This window comes from Arvicanthis niloticus, chromosome 15, assembly GCF_011762505.2.
Source record: "Arvicanthis niloticus isolate mArvNil1 chromosome 15, mArvNil1.pat.X, whole genome shotgun sequence".
In the NCBI taxonomy this organism is placed as follows: domain Eukaryota; kingdom Metazoa; phylum Chordata; class Mammalia; order Rodentia; family Muridae; genus Arvicanthis; species Arvicanthis niloticus.
Genome location: NC_047672.1, coordinates 66,306,222 through 66,330,342, shown reverse-complemented (window position 1 = coordinate 66,330,342; position 24,121 = coordinate 66,306,222). Strand labels below are relative to the sequence as shown.

The following is a 24,121-nucleotide window of genomic DNA, read 5'->3' as shown; positions in this document are numbered from 1 at the left end:
ATTAGAAGAAAGGAAAGTTTAGGGCTTAGGTGCCGTATATGGGCTGGGAGAATGTATTAAAATGTATCTTGTTAGTAAGTAAAATCCAATTTTTTTTTTAAAAAAGATCCCTTTAATATTAAGAATATGGCAGAGTACTGGGGAAAAAAAAGACTGTTTTTATATTGCATCAAAATTTATGAAAACCATTATAATTTTATTAGTTTAAATAATTAAAAAATAAATCTGAGTCATCAGTTTTATTTTTTAAATGATGATACCTGAAAATATTCTTTTCTTAACTTTAAAACGTTCATCAAAATGTGCAGTGAGTCCTCCATGTGTGGACTCTTGGAGACCCTGACACACTGAACCTAAATCACGGCCAGAGGAGATGTACCTGGGACTTGTGTGAAGCAGGAAATTTTCCTCAATTCCTAGCAATCTGTTTTCTACTCAGAGCATATAGGTAGCATATGCTGTATCTGAAATGTCCACGTCAGTTACTGAATAGTCATTGAACACTTGATCTAGGTCAAACAACAATTGTGTAGGACACCACGAGACGCCGAAATAAAGGCACAAATTCTATTTATTTTATTTATCGTGGAGTGATTTGAAAGGTGACTTTTTGTGTCCATATGGTGAAATGATTGTCTCCTACATAATTTTGAGAGTCATTTGTTTAATGAGAAAAACATAAAATAAGGAAAAAAAAGCTAAATTGGGAATATGAGAATCTTTAACCTCTGACATTCCAGCACTGAGGAAGTAAGATATTTTTTTTCTCTGGAAGTTATAACTTTTAACATCAGTTAAATTGTATAGTCTGAAATTTACAGTCCAACTTGAAAATTGTTAGATTGTTTGTAGTACATTCTTCATAAAGTCCTATGATAGTCACAGCCTGGAAAGACATGTAACGAATCTGCTTAAATTACTGTCATTTATTCCAGTAAAACTATCAGAGGTAAAATATTAATAAGATCAGATTCCTTTTAGGAATAATTTCCAATAAATAGACCTGATTCAATATAACCACTTTTATTGAATCCACAGACTAAATTTCAAAGATAGAGTCATGAGAAAAATCTCTCACATGAACTAGTAATAGGATAAGAATTCCTTTAAGTTGGAAATTGTAACTGAAAGAAAGCTTTAAAAATAAATGCATTATTCATTGTAAGAATCTGATTTCCTTATTACTTTACTTTCTTAAAAAGAAATTAGTATCTAACTATTAGAATTACTGTGGGGATCAAAGGGAATATTTCCATAATATTTTGCAAAAAAAAAAAAAAAATAAATTCCCATTCCAAAGAATTCTTTTAATTTTGGAGAAGGCTTCACACCACTGGCGAACATGAAAAAGACCGTGTTCACTGTCCTTTTAGATGCTATCTGTCACAATAACTGCACTGTGCCCTATAGCACAAAGGCAGAAGGGGGCAACACACGAGTCCACAGAAATAGCTGTGTCCTGCGCAGCCTAGTCCTCCATTTTAACATTAGAAACTGTCAACATCATGGCTCATGGTCCTTAAGAAAACATACCTCAGGCCATACACGCTGTGGCCTAGCTGCAAATCTGGATATTCTAGCAGTGGTTTCTAACCCACAGATTCGTTCATGGAAAGCAAAACGAACGGTCTAGAAGTTTAGAGTTTGAAAATGAAACAGAGTGTACGATTCATCCAAATTTATTCTATCACAATCTGCTTTAATTTTGCATGTGAGTTGCAAAACTACTGTCACAGGATTTAATATACTATCAATGAGTTATATACTCCTAGCTTTAAAACAAGTTCTAGAAATCATGGGGAGGGGGAAAGACACAACAGAATCTTCCCTTTTAACTCTAGAGAGCTTTAGAGTAAAGAAGCCTGAATGATTGCTCCAATTTGTCATTTGTGTCCAAAAGGATATGAATTCTTCAAATGGGAAATTTTCCTGATTTGAAGAAAATCAATTTATGTTAATGTCAAATAGCAAAGTTGGTTTCTGGTCATTGTGTGATGAACTGTTCAGTGTGCTGCTCTGAACTCTGGGTTGTCAATCTCAGCTATTATTCTAACAGCAGGCGGTGCAGATGAAGTCATCATGCTAGTAATTTGCATTCATCTTTAGAATTAATGGAAATAAACCAGTCATCCCTGAACAACCGACTCTGTTGTAGGCACCAGCACTCCAGACATCTAGGGACAGTGACTCAGAATTGAGTAATTACCTTGTTTTTCTCCTGTGAAATGTTAAGAATGAATTACTCACGATGCTGTTAAAATTGTACTTTTGTTTTTATAAAAGTCCCACTTACATCCTTGGAATAGGAAGTAGATTAGGCTCCGCTGTCACACAGCTGCTTCCTTCACTGTCCACGCTATACCCACTGCCAACGCTGCTGCCCGAGGAGCCAGTGGACACGGAGCTCTCTGCAGGCCGATGATTGGTGGGCTTTGCTGCATGATGTGGGGAGAGTCAACACCACAGTCAACAAGTGAAGTTCACTTTTTCCTCCAAATGTAAAATCACATAAGTGTGTAATAGTCATAGAAAGGACTGGCAGAAACAAACATACTCTCCCTCCCTCGATCTGACTTTCCTTTTCGTCTCTTTAGCCAGAAATGCACACTGGCAATAGAGAATTCCTTCACATTTTTACTATGCATGAAAAAAAATTTACTGGGAGAAACATTCCCATTTTTAGACTCAGAGCGAACGTCATTTCCCACTGTTTTTGTTTATTTGCACAGAATTACAACAGTGCCGTGGTAAACAGAGGGGAATTTGAGAGACTCACAGAGAAAATATTTTAGGAAACTCTGGTCTAGTAATAACAGAATAAAATAAATTGGGTAATTGATTTACATATTACTAGTCAGTAACCTGATAATCTCCATAGAAGGGAAATGCATGACCAAATAGATACTTTACATGTGGCTCTACCAATATCCTGGTATTTTAGTTTCTGCTTTCAATCTAAAGGTGTTTCTCTCCCTCGGGTATTTTGTAATTGATATGGGGTCTTGGTTCAGAGTCTTCATGAGAGTGAATTTTGATATGAGTCCACATACCCATAGAAACGTTTGTGCTGTACCTTATGCGGTAGGAACATACCCTCAAACCTGGCAGAGCTCTAGACTGAAGTGAGTTGGGCTTGGGGTTGCCATGCACAAAGAAGGAAGAGAAGAAAGACTGTCTGTTCACACTCGTGAGGAAGAAGTTATTTAGCAATTAACTGGAACCTCTTGATGTGCACCCCTTCCCAGAGAGAGTGACCTTTTCTCTTTCTGATCTATATACTTACTCTGTAGACCCCTAAATCTGAGCTTTTGTGTGTGGAAACATTGCCATCACCAATGATGACCTTTTAAAGATGGAAATGAAGAGTGATGTAAAACAGGAACCCGACAATTTGTAACCGTTCCTCTAGCAGTCTTAACTGCCAAACTCCTAACTCTTCTTTCTTGGGATTTACAGTCTAGTACTGTTCACTACTGTCTTTGAGCTCACCTGGTCTTTGACAATGAAGTTATTTGAGTTCTAAGTCTACATGTGTTAAAAGTTATAAGAGTAACATCTTTTTTTCTCTATAAGCATAGCCCAGTTCCATCAATATAGTCTCTGAGTTGAATGTGTTCATGCCAATGGTTGAAAGCTTAATAATCATTTTATATTTTGAGATTTAATTGTATATTTGTTAATAATATATATGAACATGATGAGTCTTAGTCTGGAAAAGTTCTGACTGATAAAGTCAAATACAATGAAAAGGTAAAGGGTAAAGAAATTGTCTAGGAAGCTGATGACAGGCTGGGCAGCTATTGTCAGATCTAGTAAAGTGTTTAGCTTTATCTCTACGCTTTCCTGTCTCCATTATAGCAATAAGGTGTCCTTCCAAGCTACCAAATAATTGTATATCTATTCTAATGATGGTAGAAATCCTTCCCCAGAACTGGAGAACAAGGAAGAAATTTTCATAAAAGTCAATTACCTATCTGATGTGTATAAGTTGAAAGCTACTACTTAAAAGAAGTTAGGAGTGTCAGTCATTAATAAAATACTAGTTACCTATCTAGGAATAGATTTGTATAAATAATAGATTTAATATTTGCTAAATATTTTATTCAGTTTACGTAAAAGAAATCCAAATTGCATACTTAGCGTTAAAGAAAATATTTTAAATGGATATTTTAAAATATGAAGGCAATATAACTATAATATTAAATTATGAATATGTATACAGTAAAGCACATGACCAATGAATAATGATTCAGATTGTTCCATTAATTTAGACAAATGAAAGTTGTCATGCTTTAAATTGACATTAAATAATCCAACCTCCTAAGTTTTTAATAGTGGATAGTAAAACATTGAAAGAAAAACATCAATTTCAATAATGAAAAAAACTAAACAATTCTCTTTGTACTGTGTTCAAAGGCAATAAGAATATAGATGATAATTTAAAATAATTAAACCTCACTATATCAAAATAGTTTTATCTAACATCAAGCACAATACATATCAGAATTGCTATCTTATAGAACATATGTCTATGTGTCAACTTCAGTTATCACTTGCTTCATGCATTTTCCTTTCTCTCTTTATCAGAACAACTTCTAAATCTGCAGGATTCATCGCATATGATGACTGCATCATTGATGAAAATGATCACTCTCTAGTCCGAATAACACGCGTTACATTAATGCTATGTCCTTGGTAATCCTTAGACATCTGACTTTGAACAGTGATCAAGTAATTGCTGATGAACAAAATGAAGGAATAAATGAATAAATAAATAGCAACACCCGTGTTGCTCAACCAAACAGTGAGGATGCCATAATGAATTAACTGGCAGAGTTTTACATTTTATCCATAATGTGTTTTAAAGAAATTATACACAGTTCCAATTAAAAGTGACATCTGTTATGGAAGAATGGTACTTTTGTTTTGCCAAAGAAACCTTTGAAATCAACTTTTTTGTAGCTTATTAAAATAAATAATGACAATTTTTATCTGGCATCTCATGTGGAAAAAATATAATTAGCCAGCTAGATGTTAATCCCAATGCCCTAAAAAACTGGTTTGAGTGAAGAAAGTATTTAGTGTTTGTATACTAAACGCTGAAAGGCATAGTTCTATGTATAACAAACATTAATAACAGACCATGTATGGCATATGAATATTTAAATTGGAATGATGATAGAAAATAATATACATAGTTATGTGGGAGCAATTATCATTACAAATGCTAGATTTTATTAATTTCTTATTGTGGTTAACAGACAAAAAGCTTTGAATTTGATTTTAATCTAGTGTTTCTTTTTTTCTTTTTCTTTCTTTCTTTTTTTTTTTTTTTTTTTTTGCATTTTGACTAAACTAACATAGAACCATTAAAAGCCTGGCCCTCCATTATCTTATTATTTTTAAAAAATTTCAGCTTAAAATAGCATACCTTAGCTTTTCCTCCCAATTCTTTTAAGCAGAGTTTCAGAAATCATATAATACTGTGCATAAAGATATATACCTCTGTATTGCATAGCAAAATGGTCTTTTCACCCTACAGAAATTTTAATCTAACAAAATGGCTGCTCTGGCAAGGGATCACATCCAAAGACCTAGGTCTATATGATCTGGCTGGAATGACACACCTTTAATCCTTCTGGCTGGAATACAGATACACCCTTAGTATACACTTTTACTTCCAAATACGTCTAATTGAGAGAAAGAAAAAGTGATTGAATCAGAGAAAGATTTGACAGGATGAGTCAGAGATTGGAAGTGCCCAACTCTTATGAGGACAAGAAAGAGAGGTGACTTGAGAGAGAAGTACAGACACATATATCTATATCTATATCTATATATCTATATCTATTTATATCTATATTTATCTATCTATAGAGAGAGAGAGAGAAGAAAAGAGGGAGGGAGGGAGGAGGAGAGGGAGAGAGGGAGAGAGGGAGAGAGGGAGAGAAAAAGAGAGGAAGAGAAGGAGAGAGGGAGAAGGAAGAAGGAGATGAGGAGGAGGGGCTAGATAGAATCAGTCAGTTTGGAGAGGAGTTTTAAGCCAAAGCTTCTGAGTTGAACCAGCCAGCCAGAGTTCAGAATGAACTATAAAGAGCTTATTCAGCAGTAAGTCTACAAGATGATAATTACAAATAGTGAATAAATGTTATATTTTCATTTTACAAGATAATTGAAAAACATTAAAAAATACCAAACATAGTTTTTAGAATCAATTTTTGATATCTAGCTTCATTTGAAATGCTAATTGTGATTAAAAAAAAAAGTTATCCACTTCTGGAAAGGTTGACTGGTATACACCCATGATGGGAAAGGTTGCTGATGTGGACAGGATAGCATCTGAAAAAGTTCATTTCTTTTTCATAGCCACTTATTGAGGAGGCATTTCAGATAAACATTTTATCTTCTTGGGGGCAATTCAAACCGTTTAAAAATATTCTTTAACATATTCATTCTATATAGCTGTTTTATGGTTATGTTTTATGTTTTATTACTTCTTGGTGGCTAATCTTAATTAAATATAATACTGTCTCTTCGACTGCATGTTTGTCTTCAACTAGTTTTCTCTACTGGGACGCCCGGCTCTCTCCAGGAGTCTTGACTATGAAAGCTATCACCTTAGCTGCCACTAGATGGCAGTACTACGCTCAGAGACCTCAGCAAATTTCAGAACGGACTGCAACTGTGGAATTCTGACTATTAGGAGCTGGTTAAAAAGGCTAAAAGTCACCTACTCTAGAACCATCATTTACCTTTAGAAAAACTAATCTCTACAAACATTAATGATTCACTAGATCTCACACTTAGTGAGATAATTTAAAGTTGTTAGTTTTATATTACAATTAGTTGTCACAAACAAACATACACCTTGAGGGTTTTTGTTTGTTTGCTTTGTTTTTTTCCATAGACTTTGCATTCTGTAGGCTTAGCCTTGCTGCCCAGGACTTTGTATCTCTGGTCTTACATCTGGTGCAGCAAGGACTTATTTGCAAATATTTCCAAAATAATTTCTTATACTGGTAATTCGTAGCAAGTTCCTGAATTACTTGCCTTTACACAAATCTATATCTTATCTTTACAGACACAGTCTATAGTAGTTTAAGAATGTTTGATATTACAAGAAATGAACCAATATTTTGTTTATTACAGTAGTGTAATGATAGAACTATTCATCTATTTCTGAAACCATGTGTTCTAAGAAATTTTTTTAAAAGCTGGTTTTAGAGACCATTTCCTCCCTCCTCTGCCTCCCTGCCTCCTTCCCTCCATCCCTCACCCCTTTCTTTTTTCCTTCTTTCCTTCCTCCCTCTCTCCTTCTTTCCTTTCTTCCTTCCTTCCTCCCTCCCTGCCACCCTGTCTTCTTGCCTTTCTCCTTCCTTCCTTCCTTCCTTCCTTCCTTCCTTCCTTCCTTCCTTCCTTCCATGTTTCTGCTGCCATTAGTTTTTGTACTTACTCTTCTGAAGGGGTTCGCAGTTTTTATCTCATTTTCTAAAATGCTTCTTGAATGTGGAACTGAAAATGTCAGCTTTTAAGTTCAAATACAACTAACATTATTCGTTATCTCTCCCCTTGAGTTTTGTCTGACCACAGTTTTAGGTATTTCCCATTACAGTACCAGGTTATTGATTCAAGGGGAGATGGTTCATTTTATAAATCTCAAATCAGTTCAGTGCTTTTTTTTATATTAAAATTTGAAATAATTTTTTTTCTAGTTTATAAACTGGAAACTGGCATAAAGAGCATCCACACTGCTGTTTGCAGTTGATCACATGTTCCCATCCCATAAATTTTCACAATGAACACTACTGAAAATAAGCATCTCTGCTACATGACCCAAACACTTGTAAATCCTGGCGTTGAATAATTAAAGTGAGGGTGCCACTGAAACATCTTTCAAAAAAAAATATTAGTTGACTGTGTAACAGTCATTATAAGAGTTTTATACACAAACAACTAACTTTATTCACGTCATTAGGCAAACCATGATTCATGAAGTTCTCCCGTCTTTTCTCCTTATAAACATGGAAAACTTAAGTTATTTCATATTCACAGAGCTTCTCTTCAAGACAGAAGTGGAGATAAAAAGTATCATTTGATATTGTCCAGGAAGTTGAAAATGTACTTAATCATGTTCATGTGTTCTTGATCCCATACAGATTGTCTTCATGAATGAACATGTTAAGATGTTTGAATGATCAACTTGCTCTGTTTTTATGCAATACTACCAGTAACTGGCAGGTATTTCCTATACTCACTCAGCATCCACTCTGGCATTATAGAAACAGAACCGATGATCCCTTTGGGGTACAGTATTAAGGGTATGCTTTAACATAACAAATGAGAGTGAAGTTAATTTAATAAAACAACAGTGAGGAGCTTTTCTAATGGAAAGTTCCCACAATGGCTTATATGATATAGTACTTGTTTTTATCTTATAATTTTTCTTAATGTTGTTTTTGCTTTTTGAGACAAGGTTTTTCTGCATAGCTCTGACTGTCCTGGAACTCACTGTTTAGACCAGCTTGGCCTCGAGCCTCCTGCCCAGCAATAATTTTCCTTTTAAGATGTCTTCCTTTTCTGTGAAGCATTTATTTCAGAGCTGATTTGGGAAGAAAAAAAAACCCTAAACCCAATTTAAATTAGCACTAACATCTCAAAGTGCATAGTAGAATAAAGTTTGATTAAGATACCTTAAATAAAATCAAGAAAGTCAATTCATTTTATCTTGAATAAATCTAATTATAATTTTAGCTGCATTCAGGTAAGTAGAATGAAACAAGATTAGGTCAAGTGCACTTTTTGTTTTTCACTAAGACTTTCATTCAAGAAAGATTTTTACCAGTAAAAGACAGATGCTAAGAAGATCACATTTAAATGAGATAATATTACATTTTCACTTTCATGGGAAGCTCTTAATTTGTTCAATATTAATTTGATTTGAGTTTGAAGGAGAAATATTATCTCTTATGTTTTGTTGCCAATATCCTTGTATTACTGTGTCAGACATGTGTTTCTGACAACTGATAATCAGAAAGAAAAAAATCATCCAGAAAAAAAAAAAGAGACTGCTTGGTAGTATGCCAACTGATAGGAAAATACTTCTAGAAACATCACAATAAATATTTTAATAACTCAGATGTTATCCTTAAATGAAATCCATTATTATTAGTTATTTATTTGTGTCTGAGATAGGTTCTTATGTACCTCAAGCTGAGTTAAGAAGGTACCAAGGCAAACAACCTTGAACTTCTGGTCCTCATGTTTCATACCTCCTGTGATTACAGTTTTGGCCACCAGACTGTGCTCACTGTGTTCATGTTGTTATACAAATTGAACCCAGACCATCATAGATACTGGGGAAGCATTTTACACATTACCAGACTGTAATGTCTAATGTATAAATGTATAAAATTCAACTCAAAGGAAATAAAGTAGTGTATTTCCAGTAAAAGTGATAAATTAATAATAGCAAATACGTGTGTGTGGTAATACTACATCAAACACTGGATATTATGTTTCATATTGTTTAAATTTATCCAATGGTTGTAAAGAGGGAGCTAAGAAAGATATTTGATAATTGCATGTATAGAACCAGGATCTCTAACATCTTCTTAAAATTTCCAAATGATCATTGTTAATCACTGCTATTCTGTAGTTAGTGCCAATGGATTGAAGAGAGTGTGATAAAAGTTCAGAGCTGGGCCAGAAAAAAAAACAATTGCCTACTACTATTATTTTGCTAAATGGACTGGCTCCTAGTGATTTATCATCATAATTATAGATTAATGGGGCTCTCAACCCTCTTCAAAGAAAAGTTTATTTACAGTAGATGGTGATTAATACAAAGACCCACAACAGGGCAAGGCACAGAGAGTAGGAGACTGAAGAATGATTAGCTCTTGATGGAACAAATATTTCTCATCTCCATCTCCCAGTGTTCAGAAGTCATTGCTGAAGAGAGGGCATACAGAATGTAATAGCCAGAGTCGGTGGCTGACTACAGGGAGTCAGTCTTCTGGACATGGGAGAGCAGCTACACATATGTACTCACAGTTACTGTAACAGCATGCACAGAAAGTGTGTGATTCAAGCCAGACCAAATTTCCAACCAGATAGGGACATGGGCATGAAATTTCATACACATTCACAGAGCTATTGGCAATTGTTATCTGCTGGAAAAGGAGTATCAGTTTTTTCTAAGAGCTGTATCCCTGGCAAGTCAATCATGTGGATCCAGTGGAGGGGCACAAATCCAAGAACATTTGTGCAGCACAAATTGGTCTTGATGGTGTTAAAAACAGGATACAAAATTGGGAGAATTCGGAAGGGGATTTGAGCAGAGATGTAGGGGGAGCAGATACAATCAAAACACATTATCCAAGATTGTCAAGTAATAGCATTTTTAAATACAATTTTATTTCCAGATATTTCAAAAGTTGCTGAAGTTTGGTTGCATATAAACTTATCATTGACTACAAATAAATCTCCCTTTCAGATGATCTTAGAGAAAATATAATTTCTCCTACTTCATAATTCTTCCCCGATACTGATAAACTGGCTATTCAATAAATATTGCTAAACAGGATGGGAAAGTCTCAAGACAAAGATTATTGTCCATTTTGTCTGCTGCAGTAATACCACAACTTGAAGATGTTCTGAAATGTAATGTGCTCAAACAAATATATGTATGAATTTGAATGAGTAACAATGAGAAAGTTCTGCTCCCTCTTTACTGGATGGCAGGAAACTTTCAATGTTTCTTTTCATTCCTTCTTATTGCTGTTTTGAGAGTGTCTCACTCTGTAGCCCAGGCTGGCCATAATTCTTGCTCTTCCATTTGTTTTCAAATTTGAATCAAAATAATAATATTCATCTCACCTATTTTATGCTAAAAGAATTAATTTTCAATAAATAAGATGAGTACAAGAGATGATACACCTGTGTCTTTCAAGATATGAACAGAAATACAATTTATTTTCCTGTTATAATACACTATCCCTCCACCCTGGGCTTGGGACAACCTGATAAAAGTTGATAGGCCACTGACCAGTCAGTGTTCAGGAAGAAGAAACAATGAATGTGGATACATAGTCATAATTTTAACCAATTGATGTCCAGGGAAACGTGAAAATTTATTAAGAAAAGATGAGAAACATATGTTTGAAATACTTAATTATTATAAATTAGTATTAAATGACATGAGAAACAAGATGATCTGAAATGTACTAGATAAATAAGACACAGTGAACTAAGAGTCAAATGAGGTAAGGAGGTCTTCAGTAGGAAGCTCTTGGTATTCTTCAGTCTGGGTGTTATGAAAAATATGATTGTGTGTAACAATTTGCTTGGTAGACCTTTACACATTGGTGTATCTTTAAAAGCACCTAGTATTTCCATATGTTAAACATTTCTTAATAATTGACAGTAGAGGAGCTCATGACGTCCTACCCCATTTGAGAAGCCAATTGTTGGTTGTTGGAGGAGGGAGACATATTTTTTTCAGAAATGTGGTCTTTGAAAACTACTTATGCTCTGGTAGCTTGTCCTACATCCATGCACACGCAGGCAGCACTAATTGTGCCCAATCAGTTTAAAACATAAAGAAAGAATGTGAAGTTGGGAGAGAAAATCAGAGAGTTAGGAAAGAAATTGTAGGGAAAAGAATGTGGGTGTGATATTGATCAAAACACAACACCCTGAAATGGCATGTAATCCCATGGGAACTTATATAGGTTAAACATATTGTTATTTATCGTTGCCAAATTTGTGAAAACTTGAAAAGAATGACAGTATTGTCTATCCAAGATATGATGCTCTGGTACCACATGGAAACACTGTAAACTTCACTGTACAGGAGAAAAAACTGAGAATGAAAACTGACTAATATTTTAATATGAAAGTTCAACTTCTTGTACAGAGTGCCAAAAAGAAGTTTTTGACTTTCTTGGTGAGTGGTTGCTTTAGTGAGAATAGCCTACAGTGGTTATTGAGAACTAATAGTGAACACAAATTGATACCATTTAGCACAAGCTTCCTTGACAGTCATCAGTCATCTGGCACTATCACATATATTAATTACTTAACGATGCCTGTCATTCACATTTTGTTTCTTCAGAACTTGCTTCATTCAGATTGTTATGTCTCTATTGCCTAGTCTGTGGTCTAAACTAGAAAGTCTACCTAACACAAAAACTGGACTTTTCTCTTTGCTTTGAACAAAATAAAAATAAAACAACTATTTTTATGTTACAACAAAACTTAAAGGATGATAACTGGCAGCTAATAAACACTAGAAATATCTTCCCAAAGGTTTGCCTCTATATGAAGCCTTTCAAATATTCTTGTAAATTAATACTTGAGGAGAGTTAAACTGTTAACCCGGTAGTTATTTACTTAAGTAATACCATTAGCAAGAACACATGAAAACAACTAAAATTAATAGTGATTTACCTATGTTGAAAGAAATTTGAGTCAGTGTATTATAGAAATGTCCATTCTCTGTTTCTCAAATGAAAACAGTCACCTACAGGACTAGAAAGCATGCAGTTCTCAAAGTGATCTGTTCAATTAGGAAAAGCACATTCTGCTGCCGTGGTCTTCCAAGGAACAAGTAAGACTGGCTTTCATTTCATGCTCTCATATTTTTAGGAAAGACATACATGCCTGTGACCTTTATCAGGTATCTTACTTATCTTTTTTTACCTTTTACAATGTGTAATGTTTAATTCTTTAATATTGGTACTACCTACTAATTTATGAATTGTATTTTCAGTTACTTGATCACAGTGAAGAATGTGGATAATGAATTCACATGAATATAAAGCTACATCATTATATCTGTGTTACTTATTTTGACACATTTAAACAAACTCAAGATCCCAATCAAAATTGTGTATTTCTGATCTTCTCAAAAAAATATTTTGTAGTTTCTTGACATTCAATCACATATCAAAACATACATTGCAATACAATAGAGGTATTATGTTGATGGTTTTATCTGATCTATCTGAAGATTTCTCTCATCATATTTCATACCTTCATCTCTTCTCACCTAGCCCAATGGAAAAATGATAAAATATGGTCTTTGAATATGTGTATAATATGTATAGATCAAAAGTAGTAAAATTTCCAAGTAATTCCTGGGCTGCTTGATATTGGTTTTAGTCACTATTGGTAAGTCGTCCAACAGCATCTCTGGTAATCCCTTCCCTCTCCCTTGGCCATTCTATTTTTCCTCCGTCTTGATGAGAAAGCTCTTGGCGTCATAGTCACATCTTAGCTTGTCTATTGTTTCTACTCTGTCTCCACTATGCTCTCTGTGTCCTAGGATTCTTCCCTTCATTTATTTGTCTGCTGCATTTCCTCAGCTCCAGATTTCTGGTGCTAAGTAGAAAGCAATTTGCTGGAGTCCAAAGTAAAGTAATTTATATTTTTCAAACTTGGTTTGATGGCTAGTGTTTGACATAGAACAGCAGTTCTCGACCCTTTTATAGGGGTCACTTAAGACTATCAGAAAACACAGATATTTACATTATAATTCATAACAGTAGCAAGATTACAGTTATGAGGTATCAGTGACAATAATTTTATGGTTGGGAGATTACCACAACATTAGGAACTATATTAAAGGGTTCCAAGAATTAGGAAGGTTGAGAACCATTGCAGATATAAGAAATATTTAGTGAGTCTCTGTTTGTTAAAACTGGGATTTCTTAGATCATGGATCAATATTTTCATTTTTATTATTTAGTCTCAGAATTAATCAGTGTACTAATATATAGCACCACTGAAAACAAGTTTTGGTGGTTTTATATTTAAGACCCGTTGATGTTGCTAATCATATGAATAAAATGAATAAATAAATAAATAAATAAATATGAATAAAAATTCTCATGGTTGACCAAAGCAAATATCAATGACTTGTTGGAGATCCATAGCTGTGACTAGAAAACAACAAAAGCACCCATTAATGGCATGTGGTCTCCCTCAGGAAAGAAAGTAGATTAATAAAGCATCATATGATCAGAACTACATAGTCACTCTCTATGACTCTGAATCATAGAGATTTCTAGCAATAAATTTAAATGCTTACAATATTTGAAAATACACATATAATCATTCTAAAATGTTGAAACTTTCAAAAGGCATCTTGATTTTCACATTCAAAGACTGTCTCTAACCCACAGAACAGGCCTGGAACGGTGAAAGCTGGAAAATTAGAATGATTTAAATATTGACTTTCCTAGACTTTTGGGGACAGAGATATTTAATCTGTACATATGTTTGGAATGTCAATTTTTCTTATAATTTCAAACTGCCAAGGGTTTTATTTTTAAAATCTGGCTTTTTATTTTTATACAAATACACCAAATTGAAGAATGTTTATTAAACATTTACATACAAAATTAAGACAACCCAAATCCACAAATGACCATTTGATTTGTCTTGCCTTCTGCTTTACTTTGCCTAAGGCCCCGTCCTTTTCAGAAATAGAACACACTTAATCCCTTCTGACAGAACTGATTTGTCTCCTCTGAGTCAGAAAAAAAAAATGAGACAATGATTAGCTACTAACACTTGTAACCAAAAATTCTATTCTCTCCCAGACTCCAACCTCTCCCAACCAGCCACCCACTCCCACTTCTCCAAGAGAGCAACTCCCACAGAATGATGGCTTGGTAGGGCACATGATTTGGAACACCCTATTATCAGGGGCCACAGTGGTATCTCCAGCATCCATCTGTGGAAGTAGCTTCCCTTCCGGCTTCAGTCTTACAACTGGGCCAAGCAAACTAATGGACACCTTTACCTTTTATCTCTCATTTCTGTATCTTCATACCTCACCTCTTCAATCATCTAAATCACCTTACTTTATTGCTCAGAGGGGAGAGAGATGTCTACTAATTCTACATTACCTACTTCTGAACCTAAAATGAATACTTCAGATCTTAGTGTCAAAAAATATAGTAGGGAAGCCGACAATTGCACTTAAAACCAGTAATAGTTGTCAAGTAAGTAAACTGCCAAGTCTTTAATAAGACTGGTGTTTGCTTGAGTTTTGGGTACAATCTTCTAAACTGCATAGTAAAGAGCCAGCTGTGGTATTCTGTTCCAGCCTGTGTCATAGTGAGTCTCAGGCTAGCCTGGATTATATGGCTTTTCTGCAGAACCTTGCCTCAAAATATTTTTTAAAAAATAAAAGTAAACAAAACCATTTCCTAACCTTTCTTTCTTTGTTGTTATGAATAGCAGAGCCTGTGTTTAACCAAGGAATCTGGAAGAATAACATAAACAAAACGCTTTCCAAAATTCTTTATCTCAAATCCAACTATGTGCATATGTATGTATGTATGTATATATACATACATACATACATACATACATATATATGTATATATATACACATATATATATATATGTATATGTGCATATATAATTGACATCAGGGTGATTTGGTGCAATTGGTTTAATTCTTCCCTTTAGCTTTTTCTTGACTGCAACTAAACCCAAGGGGGAGAAAAGTTCCATTGGCTTATTCTACAATTCTTGCTTGATACAGATATTATTCTAGTTTAAGCATAAATCTTCTGAGAAGCTTATAAAATATTTGAAAAGCTCTTTAGGGAAAATTTTGCCACCCTTGATTGAAATACCTACAGATGCACACACAGCTTTCTCTAGAGACCTGCCTCCTGCCTTTCTGTGTGTGTACAGTGTCAAGGTTTCTTCCATTGCAGCTGAAGAGCTCAAATCACCATCCTTAAAAAGGAGCATAATGTAGGTTGACAGTGTCAAATATGTTCTCAGCTGCCAGTTCTAGCTGCTTGTAATAATTTATAATATGTTTGGTGATTAGAAAAATAAGTAAATCACAAGGGTTTCAATCTAAAATAAGATAGCTTGATTTCACAGGATCTGATATGTTTAGAAGGCAAGATTTCAGAGCCATAACCATGGGCTACAGGGACAGCTTGGGCTTGGAGCTGTGTGTTCAGCATCCCACCCTCTGACCCTCTGGTAATTCCATAGGACAGGGTCAAACATATGAGTGACTTAGCCATCTACTTACTGGTGATAAGGAATGGATGACACTACTCTTTATACAGTGTCACAAACTATTTAAATATACTGTCATTTTCAGAGTGCAAATGGGATTACATGAACTACCTTGGGAAGACTTAAATGATAGAATTTTAGTCAAACACATAAAAATATTGTTATTAGTTCTGCAGCAAGTGAGAAGTGAATAGGGATTTGGTACTTTGTTGGATATTCGTATTCCTGATCAGTTTCCTTTCCAGATGAAATAAATTACATTGAGTTTTACATAAATTTAATTCTGTAGTATACTTATAATAAAGACAAAACAAAATTATTGTTAACATATTATTATAACTTATAGGAATAGGGCAAGAATATATTTATATTTTAGAAAATAGAATTTTGTCATTAATTGGGGTAAAATAAATATGAAAAATGCTGTTACTAAGTTTTTCTTCTGATTGTAATCAATAAAGAGTGACTTCCAATCCAGCTACATAGCACTTTAAATATAAAATATGTATTTGAGCATTGCTTAAAAAATGGACTAAATTTTTTCATACATACTTTAAGAGCACGTCTATGATTAAAATCTTACAATATAGCAATAACTAAATCACAGTATTAAAATAAGATTTGAAGTGAATCAGAAATTGATTACTGTGACATTTAAAGTCAATGCTGTATCTTAAGTAAGACACGAGATCAACACTCAACTTATTCGATAGAATGAAAGGTAAGAAGTAGAATTTTTTTCTTTTCCTTCATCTCTTTTTGGGTAATGCAGTCTCACGATGTAGCCCTGGGTGTCCCGAAACTCAAAAGATCTCCCTATATCTGAGTGTTGGGATTAAAACATCTGTGACACTATGCCTGGACAAGAAGTAGCATTTTAACTGTGTTCAGAATATTAGTCCTTAGCCACATGGAAATGTGAAGAAGCCCTCAGTACAGTGTCCTTCAGTACAGGACCATTACCCTCATATATCTGATATGTGTGAACGGAGCACACTTGATGCTTTGAATTTTCTGAGGGTAAACAGAAATGCTATGGGAGGATGAAAGGCATGATTTTAATTTATAGCACATGTATAAAGCTGAGTATTTCAGAGCAGGAAATTATTTAAGAAAATGCTAATTTTAGATTAATTATGGTTTTTAGATGTGATTTTGAATTAAATTGGGAAAAAAAAAAACTTAAAAGCAACCCAAGTTTGGTTCTTGTCATGGGCAGTGAGTCTTTATGGCATGAAAACTGTGGCTGTGAGGTCAAGTTAGCCACAGTTATCAGCTTTCTCCTTTCTTACTATAACTGTGAGATTCAAAGTAGAGACTCTTGCTAGTTACCTTCCTTTATGCAAAACTCTTAGAGGATTGTGAACTAGGTCAGACAAGGAAAATGGGGAGGGAGGTTAGGAACAGAGAAATCATTGCCTACCAGCCCAACTCCATTAATTTATGTCTCCATGTGAACTCTGAGTTTATTTGGTAATGTCTTTCCTTCTGGCTTAGAGTGTGGAACTTTGTTATGTTCCCAAATGTCCGTGTTATCATGGCGCTAACTAGCATGTATTGGTGAGCATTTCCTACTGAAAGGAATTAAAGGGGAAAAATAAAAACAAAACCAACACACTCATTTTACGCTGCATCATATAACAATGGCTCAGAACCCGGTAGTTTATGAATGAAATAAAGATACTTTATTTATTACACAGGCACTTGGATATTCGCATGCCCAACACAGCTGATACACTTAACAGCTACGGAAACACGCACAGAAGATGTCTGCTTGTAGGCTCAGGAGAGAACCTCCTCTGTGCCAAGGTGAATGAGTGCATTAACAATTTTTCCTTCGCTTTCCTCTAAGCATTTCCAAATGTTACACGTCAGATAATATTCAACAGAGACTGATCTACATTCCAACGGGTATGCTAACTCGAATTGTGAGCAGTGTAAACTTTTATCACAATGCAACATATTTGATAGTCATGCTTGAACAGATTAGGTTAGTAGCATGCATTCCATTCTGCAATATGAATACTGTTAAACTATTTTTTCCAACAAAAGTCAAAAGACGCCCAGTGCATAGAAAAATACAAATCACTGTAGTCATTATAATATGAGACTGATCTTGGGACTTACATGGTGATGATGAAATCCTAAAATACCATGCCCACAAAAGCACATTAAAAAGGGGATAAACATATTTCATTAGACAATCTCTAAAAATTAAGGATAAGAGCTTTAAATTTGGGGGACTTTCTTGCTGTGTGCTTTGAACAGGGTCTTTCTGCTCACCTCCTTCTGGCTTGACTGGTCCATCGGACATCACCTTCCTGAGGGCTAGCTGGCTTTGATCTTGGTTGCCATTGGCTGGTGGAGGCAGATTATCAGACTGAGTTCTTTGAATGGGGAGGACGCCTGCTATGCTGTGCCTGTGCTGCTTCCTGGCATGATTACACTGACCGCTTTTATGTGCTGCTGTGGCAGTGTGGGTGAAATGGAAACCCAGAGTGTATCCTCAGATGGAACCAGCTTAAATGTTAGTCATGCAAACAGAAGTGTGCTTTTGCTCTCTTTAAACTGGGTTGTCAGATGCCAAAATGATACCACATGCACAGCACTGAAGGGGATTAAAACTGGCTGTTTCCTGGGAAATGAAGACTAGAGGGATGAAGGAAATGACACACTACTTCCATGGCCTGGCTGATGCTTTGTGGAAGTGACGTTGTGCCTAGAGCCAGGTTTTTATAGAATTATACCAGAAAATTTCATGAATGAAAACCTGTTGACTAAGATGAGTCAATGGCTACACTTTACTTGACTAAAACTACTAGACATGGCACTTCTTGACTTTGAAAACATCCTACTAAGAAGAAAAAATAATTTGTAAACTCTTTTATTCTGTACAAAGTGCGATCCAACAGTGGACCAGACAATGACTCTTACTGAGATTACATTGCCTTATCACATAAGCGCATGTACATAGGATAAATATGTAGTTTTGAGAATACGAATTTTTGCACATGTTCGTCAGGAGACACACATAGGGGGCTTCTTTCTGCACATGTTCTTTTTTTAAACATTGCTTCAGATGCCTTTTCACCCTAGGTTCTAGAACTGAACTGACTGTTGGACTCACTAATTATCTGTTTAAATGTTGAATGTTTTTAGGTCCAAGTATCTCATTGCTAACTTGATTTAAATGTGTGTGTGTGTGTGTGTGTGTGTGTGTGTGTGTGTGTGTGTTCATGTCCATGGGTGCTTTGCTGGGGATAATGATAGAAAACTTTCAGTCCCTTGTGCTTAATAGTTCCTGTGTTCTAAAGGAGAAGGACGTGCACACAAAAAGACACACAACACTGCTTTGCCTGCAAACTTCACAGACACGGCTACCAAACACTATGAGCCAGTTTGGTGGATGGTGGAAACAAAGGAGAAACAGCCAGTTTTATTGCCGTCTATGTAAATTAAAAAAAAAAAAAAAAAGACAGAAACTAAAAGAAGAGCGTATTTATGTGCTGATAACTGTTCTTACACAGACAAAAGGACAGAACAGAGTGAGCAGGGGATGCCAAAAAACAGAAAGCAAACAGGGAAAGACAGCAGGAGAGAAAGGCAACAGATGAACATTAAGCTGCCATGCTGAGGAATTTATTTGCGTCGTTTACTTGGTTGAATGCGGAGTTGTTGCACAGCGGCTTCGGCTGCGGCTATGGCCGCCCCTGCATCTTCCAGGTGGGTCTGGGCGACACTGGTTTTGCTTTGACTGCGAGATGGTCCATGAGATCGGAGATGGCCTTCAGACGATGATTTTGAGCTCCCAGGACTACTGTGGGATTTCTCAATGGTGGGAACCTGCATGTCTGGTTACAAAGGGATAAAAAACATGAGTTAAAGTTGCTTCCCAGTACCTTGCCGTGGAAGTCTAGTCTACATATAATTTGCAACAGTCTAGGATTTACATTAATGTTATCTTAATGCGCCATTTATGCCACTCCACACAATAGAATAATGCTATTAAACATTTAGAAAACAGTTCAGGGATGGAAGCAAAGGGAGGCCAGTCTGGAGAAGAAATTTATTCATTAAGAAGAATGAGTTCTCTGATGACAGTAGAGGACATCACGGACATAATCCTGGCCCTTGGCGGCAGCACAGACCATGAACACCAACGTGGCTCCCAGTGGCAGCATGGACTAAGGATCTCAACATGGCCTCCAGCGCCTCAGAGGACAGAAAGCTATGCTGAGGTTCTTGTTCCATGCTGCTGCTGGAGGCTGCGTGGGTTTCTTGATTTGTGCTGTCCCCCAAAACCCTGTGGAAGTCCATGAATCAGGCTGCCATTGACTGTAAAGGACAAGGAAGCGTCTCTTGCAGTGGTATTGACCAATGTGGAGAATGAGATATATAGAAAGCTTATATGATACCCCATCCTCCACAAAGAAAGTCTATCTAGCAAGAACTTAAAAATTGTGATAGGGATGCTGACATGTAGCTCTTCAAATGTAATGGCTTCTAGAGGGGTTGTAGGCATGAAGGGGATGTGGGTGGGGGAGCATCAGTTTTCTTTAAGGAACCCTCCATTGGGATTCTGATCATGCTGCAGTGAGTATATGGGCAACACAAACTGGACCTGGTGTATCTTTTGCTTCTTTTTTTGTGGGAGAGTATCCAAAGGGCTGGACCTGGAAGGACTGGGAAGTGGGATAGGGTGTATTATGTGAAATTCCCAAATAATAGCAATTTATTAGGAAAAAAAGGAAAATGAGTTCTTAGAAGCCTCAGGTAACATGTCTCAGCTCCCTCCTTCCCTGCCAGCTCTGCTTATTCTAGTAGAGGCTAGTAAAGCACAATGGGTTGACTGACTTATGGGGCATACTTAAGTAAAAACAGAGTGAGATTCAGAGTTAGCAGTAGAACTTACGGGAATCTAAATAATGTCATAGAATCATTGTCTCAGGAAACTGAGACTATATAGATGGGGAGAACCACACACACAAACACACACACACACACGGGGGGGGGGGGGGGAGAGAGAGAGAGAGAGAGAGAGAGAGAGAGAGAGAGAGAGAGAATGATCTGCATATCAATTATCTTTCAGAATGTTTAGCATGGTGAAGTGGAAGTGGCTAAGTAGACTCCAAACCCAATCTACAACACATTCTAAGAAACCATCTTCAGTACCTTTTGTGATCAGTCAATTAGAGGTGACCCTAGCTTCTCACTCCCTAGAACAATGTAACACAGTCCACCTGCTTCTGATACATGCTGAAGCACTTTCAGAAGGCAACAGAGCTCACTAATTGTCTTTAATACTTACAAATATTAATGTATCCTGTTACTACAAGTTTATGTCATATGAGTTAGTGAATTTATCAGTTTTGTGGGGAGATTAGTTATGTTGTAGAACAGTAATTTAAAAAGTTAAAGGGGCGGCTTTATAGAGATCTCCTTATAGAAATGCTGTGCACGCAGCTAGATACCATGTGTATGTGTAACGCTATTATTAGTTGGGATCCAACATTTAGGAAAGACTTGAAGAATTTAGTTGCTGTTTGTTTTGGTAACATGGGGAAAATGCTCATCAAAGGATAAGTAAAAACAGGATCCAAACTTTTATTTATAGACTGACTATATGAGAATTCAGAGATTGGAAATATTAAAAAGAATATACTTAATAGTAATGATGGTCATGTTTTAGTAAACATAGTAGAAGAAAGTTTACGCTCTTTGTGAAATAACTCAGTGAATTCTCTGAAATCCTATTGTTACCTTATGTAGTCCAATATAATTTTTACAAAGTAAGGAAATGACAAGGTCAAGGCTAACTCCTAAGTATGTGCTGATATGTGCTTAAGCTTCTTTCTTTCTAATGCAGGTACCTTTTCATTATACCACAGTAACTTTTCCAACAGAATCCAACTTTACAGTGTATATTAAACAGAAAGGCACTCACGTTCAAGAAGCTACTGACTGAACAAACAGAAAAACAATGGTGTTCTACTTGAAATATCTCCTACCCTTGGATGGGTCAGGGAAGATACCGTGGCTTCTGCTTTTGATCACAGAGGGCTTTGGGGACTGCTGGCTGATTTGACTGGAGTGAGACTTGCTGTGGTCAATGCTCTCAGTCTGTTCTTTCAGTGGATACCACCGAGGAGTGTTGTCCAGATGAGAAGTGCTAGATAAATCAATCAGTACCTGGGAAAGGATGAGGAAGAGGTAAAGCGAGTGGCCCAAGCTGTAAGTGGTTTATTAGTCTTTCTGTGAACGCACACTTAAATAAGGATGTGACCAGATGATTAAAGCATGGCCTTAAGAATGGTAATGTAGGCTTCCTCTGCTTTCGTTACCGATTTACCCATTTTTCTATTTTCTATTCATCTATTTGTTTCCAGCCATGATACTGAGAATTATGCTTTGTGACTCCAAGATGCTTAATAAATTTGTGATTAAACTGAACTATATACTGTTTTTGATGATTCCCTAATTTACTGGAGTAGCCTGCAAAGATCAGAGTTATAAGTCATACTTTATGAGACACAAGTTTTTTTGTGTTGTTCTATAAAATTATTTTTACTTCAGAAGACATGTATGATTTTAATCAGAAGATGGGCAAAATAATGAAAAGAATGAATAATTTGCAATTGCTAGCTTTTTCCTTCATTTAAAAACACATTTTAATGTTTTAAATAGAGATGTGACTGCAAACTGATGATGAGAAAATATTGTATCATGGTTTATCTGGCATTTTTCTTTCCTAATGGTCCAAAAATACTGTATTTTTATAGCCATGGGCATCATAAATTTCATAAATATGATGTTGATAAATGATCTAAGTTCATAGAACCAAAAGAGTAAATTAGGTCTTCACTAAGTCAACACTTTGAAACATGTCAGTAAACCAAACATAAAGCTATATTCTAGAGTGATTCTGAATGAATCAATGTTAGTGTCGGTGGCTGAAATAGGAGAGTATAATATATAATACATATATATTAAGCGTGTATCTCATATTTTATGTATATATAAATAAGCATATATAGATACTTAATTTAATTTATTAATAATATATAATTTAAGTAACGAGCATTAAAGAAACCACTTAGTTTATAATATTGATGGAAACACCTAAAGCTCGGTTCACTCTTCAAGATTTCATTCTTAGACATATTCTGATTTAGATTTATGGCTTTAAATAAATTAAAAGTACATCAAATGGTAGATTGAGAACCACCTCTTAAGGTTCTGTTCACCTATTCAAAAAGTATAACTCATGAACTAAGCTTACCTGTTAAAAGACTTTGTTCAGGAATGGCTATTGAGTAATCTCAAGAAATTTACTTTTCATTATGCTTTAACTTGCCACAGATAGTGACAGTACAAAAAATAAAAACAAACAAAAACCCAGAAATGTAGACTTACCTCTCCAAGGAAGTCGTTGGAAGAGAATCTATCATAATCCCAAACTGTCACCTCCAAGGTCTTCTTCATGAGCTGCATTCGGACACAGCTATATCAGCCCGTGTTCCCAGCACGCATTTCAGCATATTCATATTAATACCTTGAACTCTTTTATTTTATTAGAATACTTGCTATTTTATTTAAGGCTGTTGAATAGTGTGTATAATTTTAATCTAGTGTATGATTATAGGAGACTTCATTATGTTGCAAATAAACTGGTCACACATATTGTCCTGTCTGTACTCTTCATTTAGTAAGAAGCAGTCTACACTCCTAAGACACGTGAAAGCCATAAATCTGAAGCATTTAAAATTTTCTTCTTCTCAGTCATTACCAAAAAGGAAGCATCATTTTACTTTTGTAGAATTTAACGTACTTTAAAGAACCCAGATTAATACACATTTATAACTACACATACAAAACCATTTTCCAGAGAACAAATTAGAAGCCTCATTTTAAAAGATATTTTTTTGTAAATTATTTTATATGGATGAGTTTCTGTCTTTACTTATAATAAATGAAACATATGAACAAAGTTTGACACTTTAAACTAGCAGTTCTTACTGCTGTTCATGGCAGTTATGTAATTTACATTTTTTAAATGAAAATATAT

The 24,121-nt window shown here is 35.4% G+C and overlaps 1 protein-coding gene across 7 annotated transcripts in view; it reads right to left on the bottom strand.

Moving 5' to 3' along the window:
- Pclo (piccolo presynaptic cytomatrix protein) overlaps positions 1 to 24,121 on the bottom strand; it is a 323,641-nt gene that overhangs the window by 50,176 nt on the left and 249,344 nt on the right. For 4 of the 7 annotated variants that reach the window (XM_076913130.1, XM_076913132.1, XM_076913131.1 and 1 more), the window contains exons 18-22: positions 23,470 to 23,541; positions 22,065 to 22,245; positions 19,713 to 19,907; positions 18,340 to 18,522; positions 2,294 to 2,435 (exon numbers count right to left, since the gene is read on the bottom strand). In XM_076913130.1, coding sequence (XP_076769245.1) covers positions 2,294 to 2,435; positions 18,340 to 18,522; positions 19,713 to 19,907; positions 22,065 to 22,245; positions 23,470 to 23,541 — 773 coding nt within the window. The remainder of the gene's footprint in view (positions 1 to 2,293; positions 2,436 to 18,339; positions 18,523 to 19,712; positions 19,908 to 22,064; positions 22,246 to 23,469; positions 23,542 to 24,121) is intronic. The other 3 variants (XM_034518991.2, XM_076913134.1, XM_076913133.1) reach the window with 2 other exon arrangements.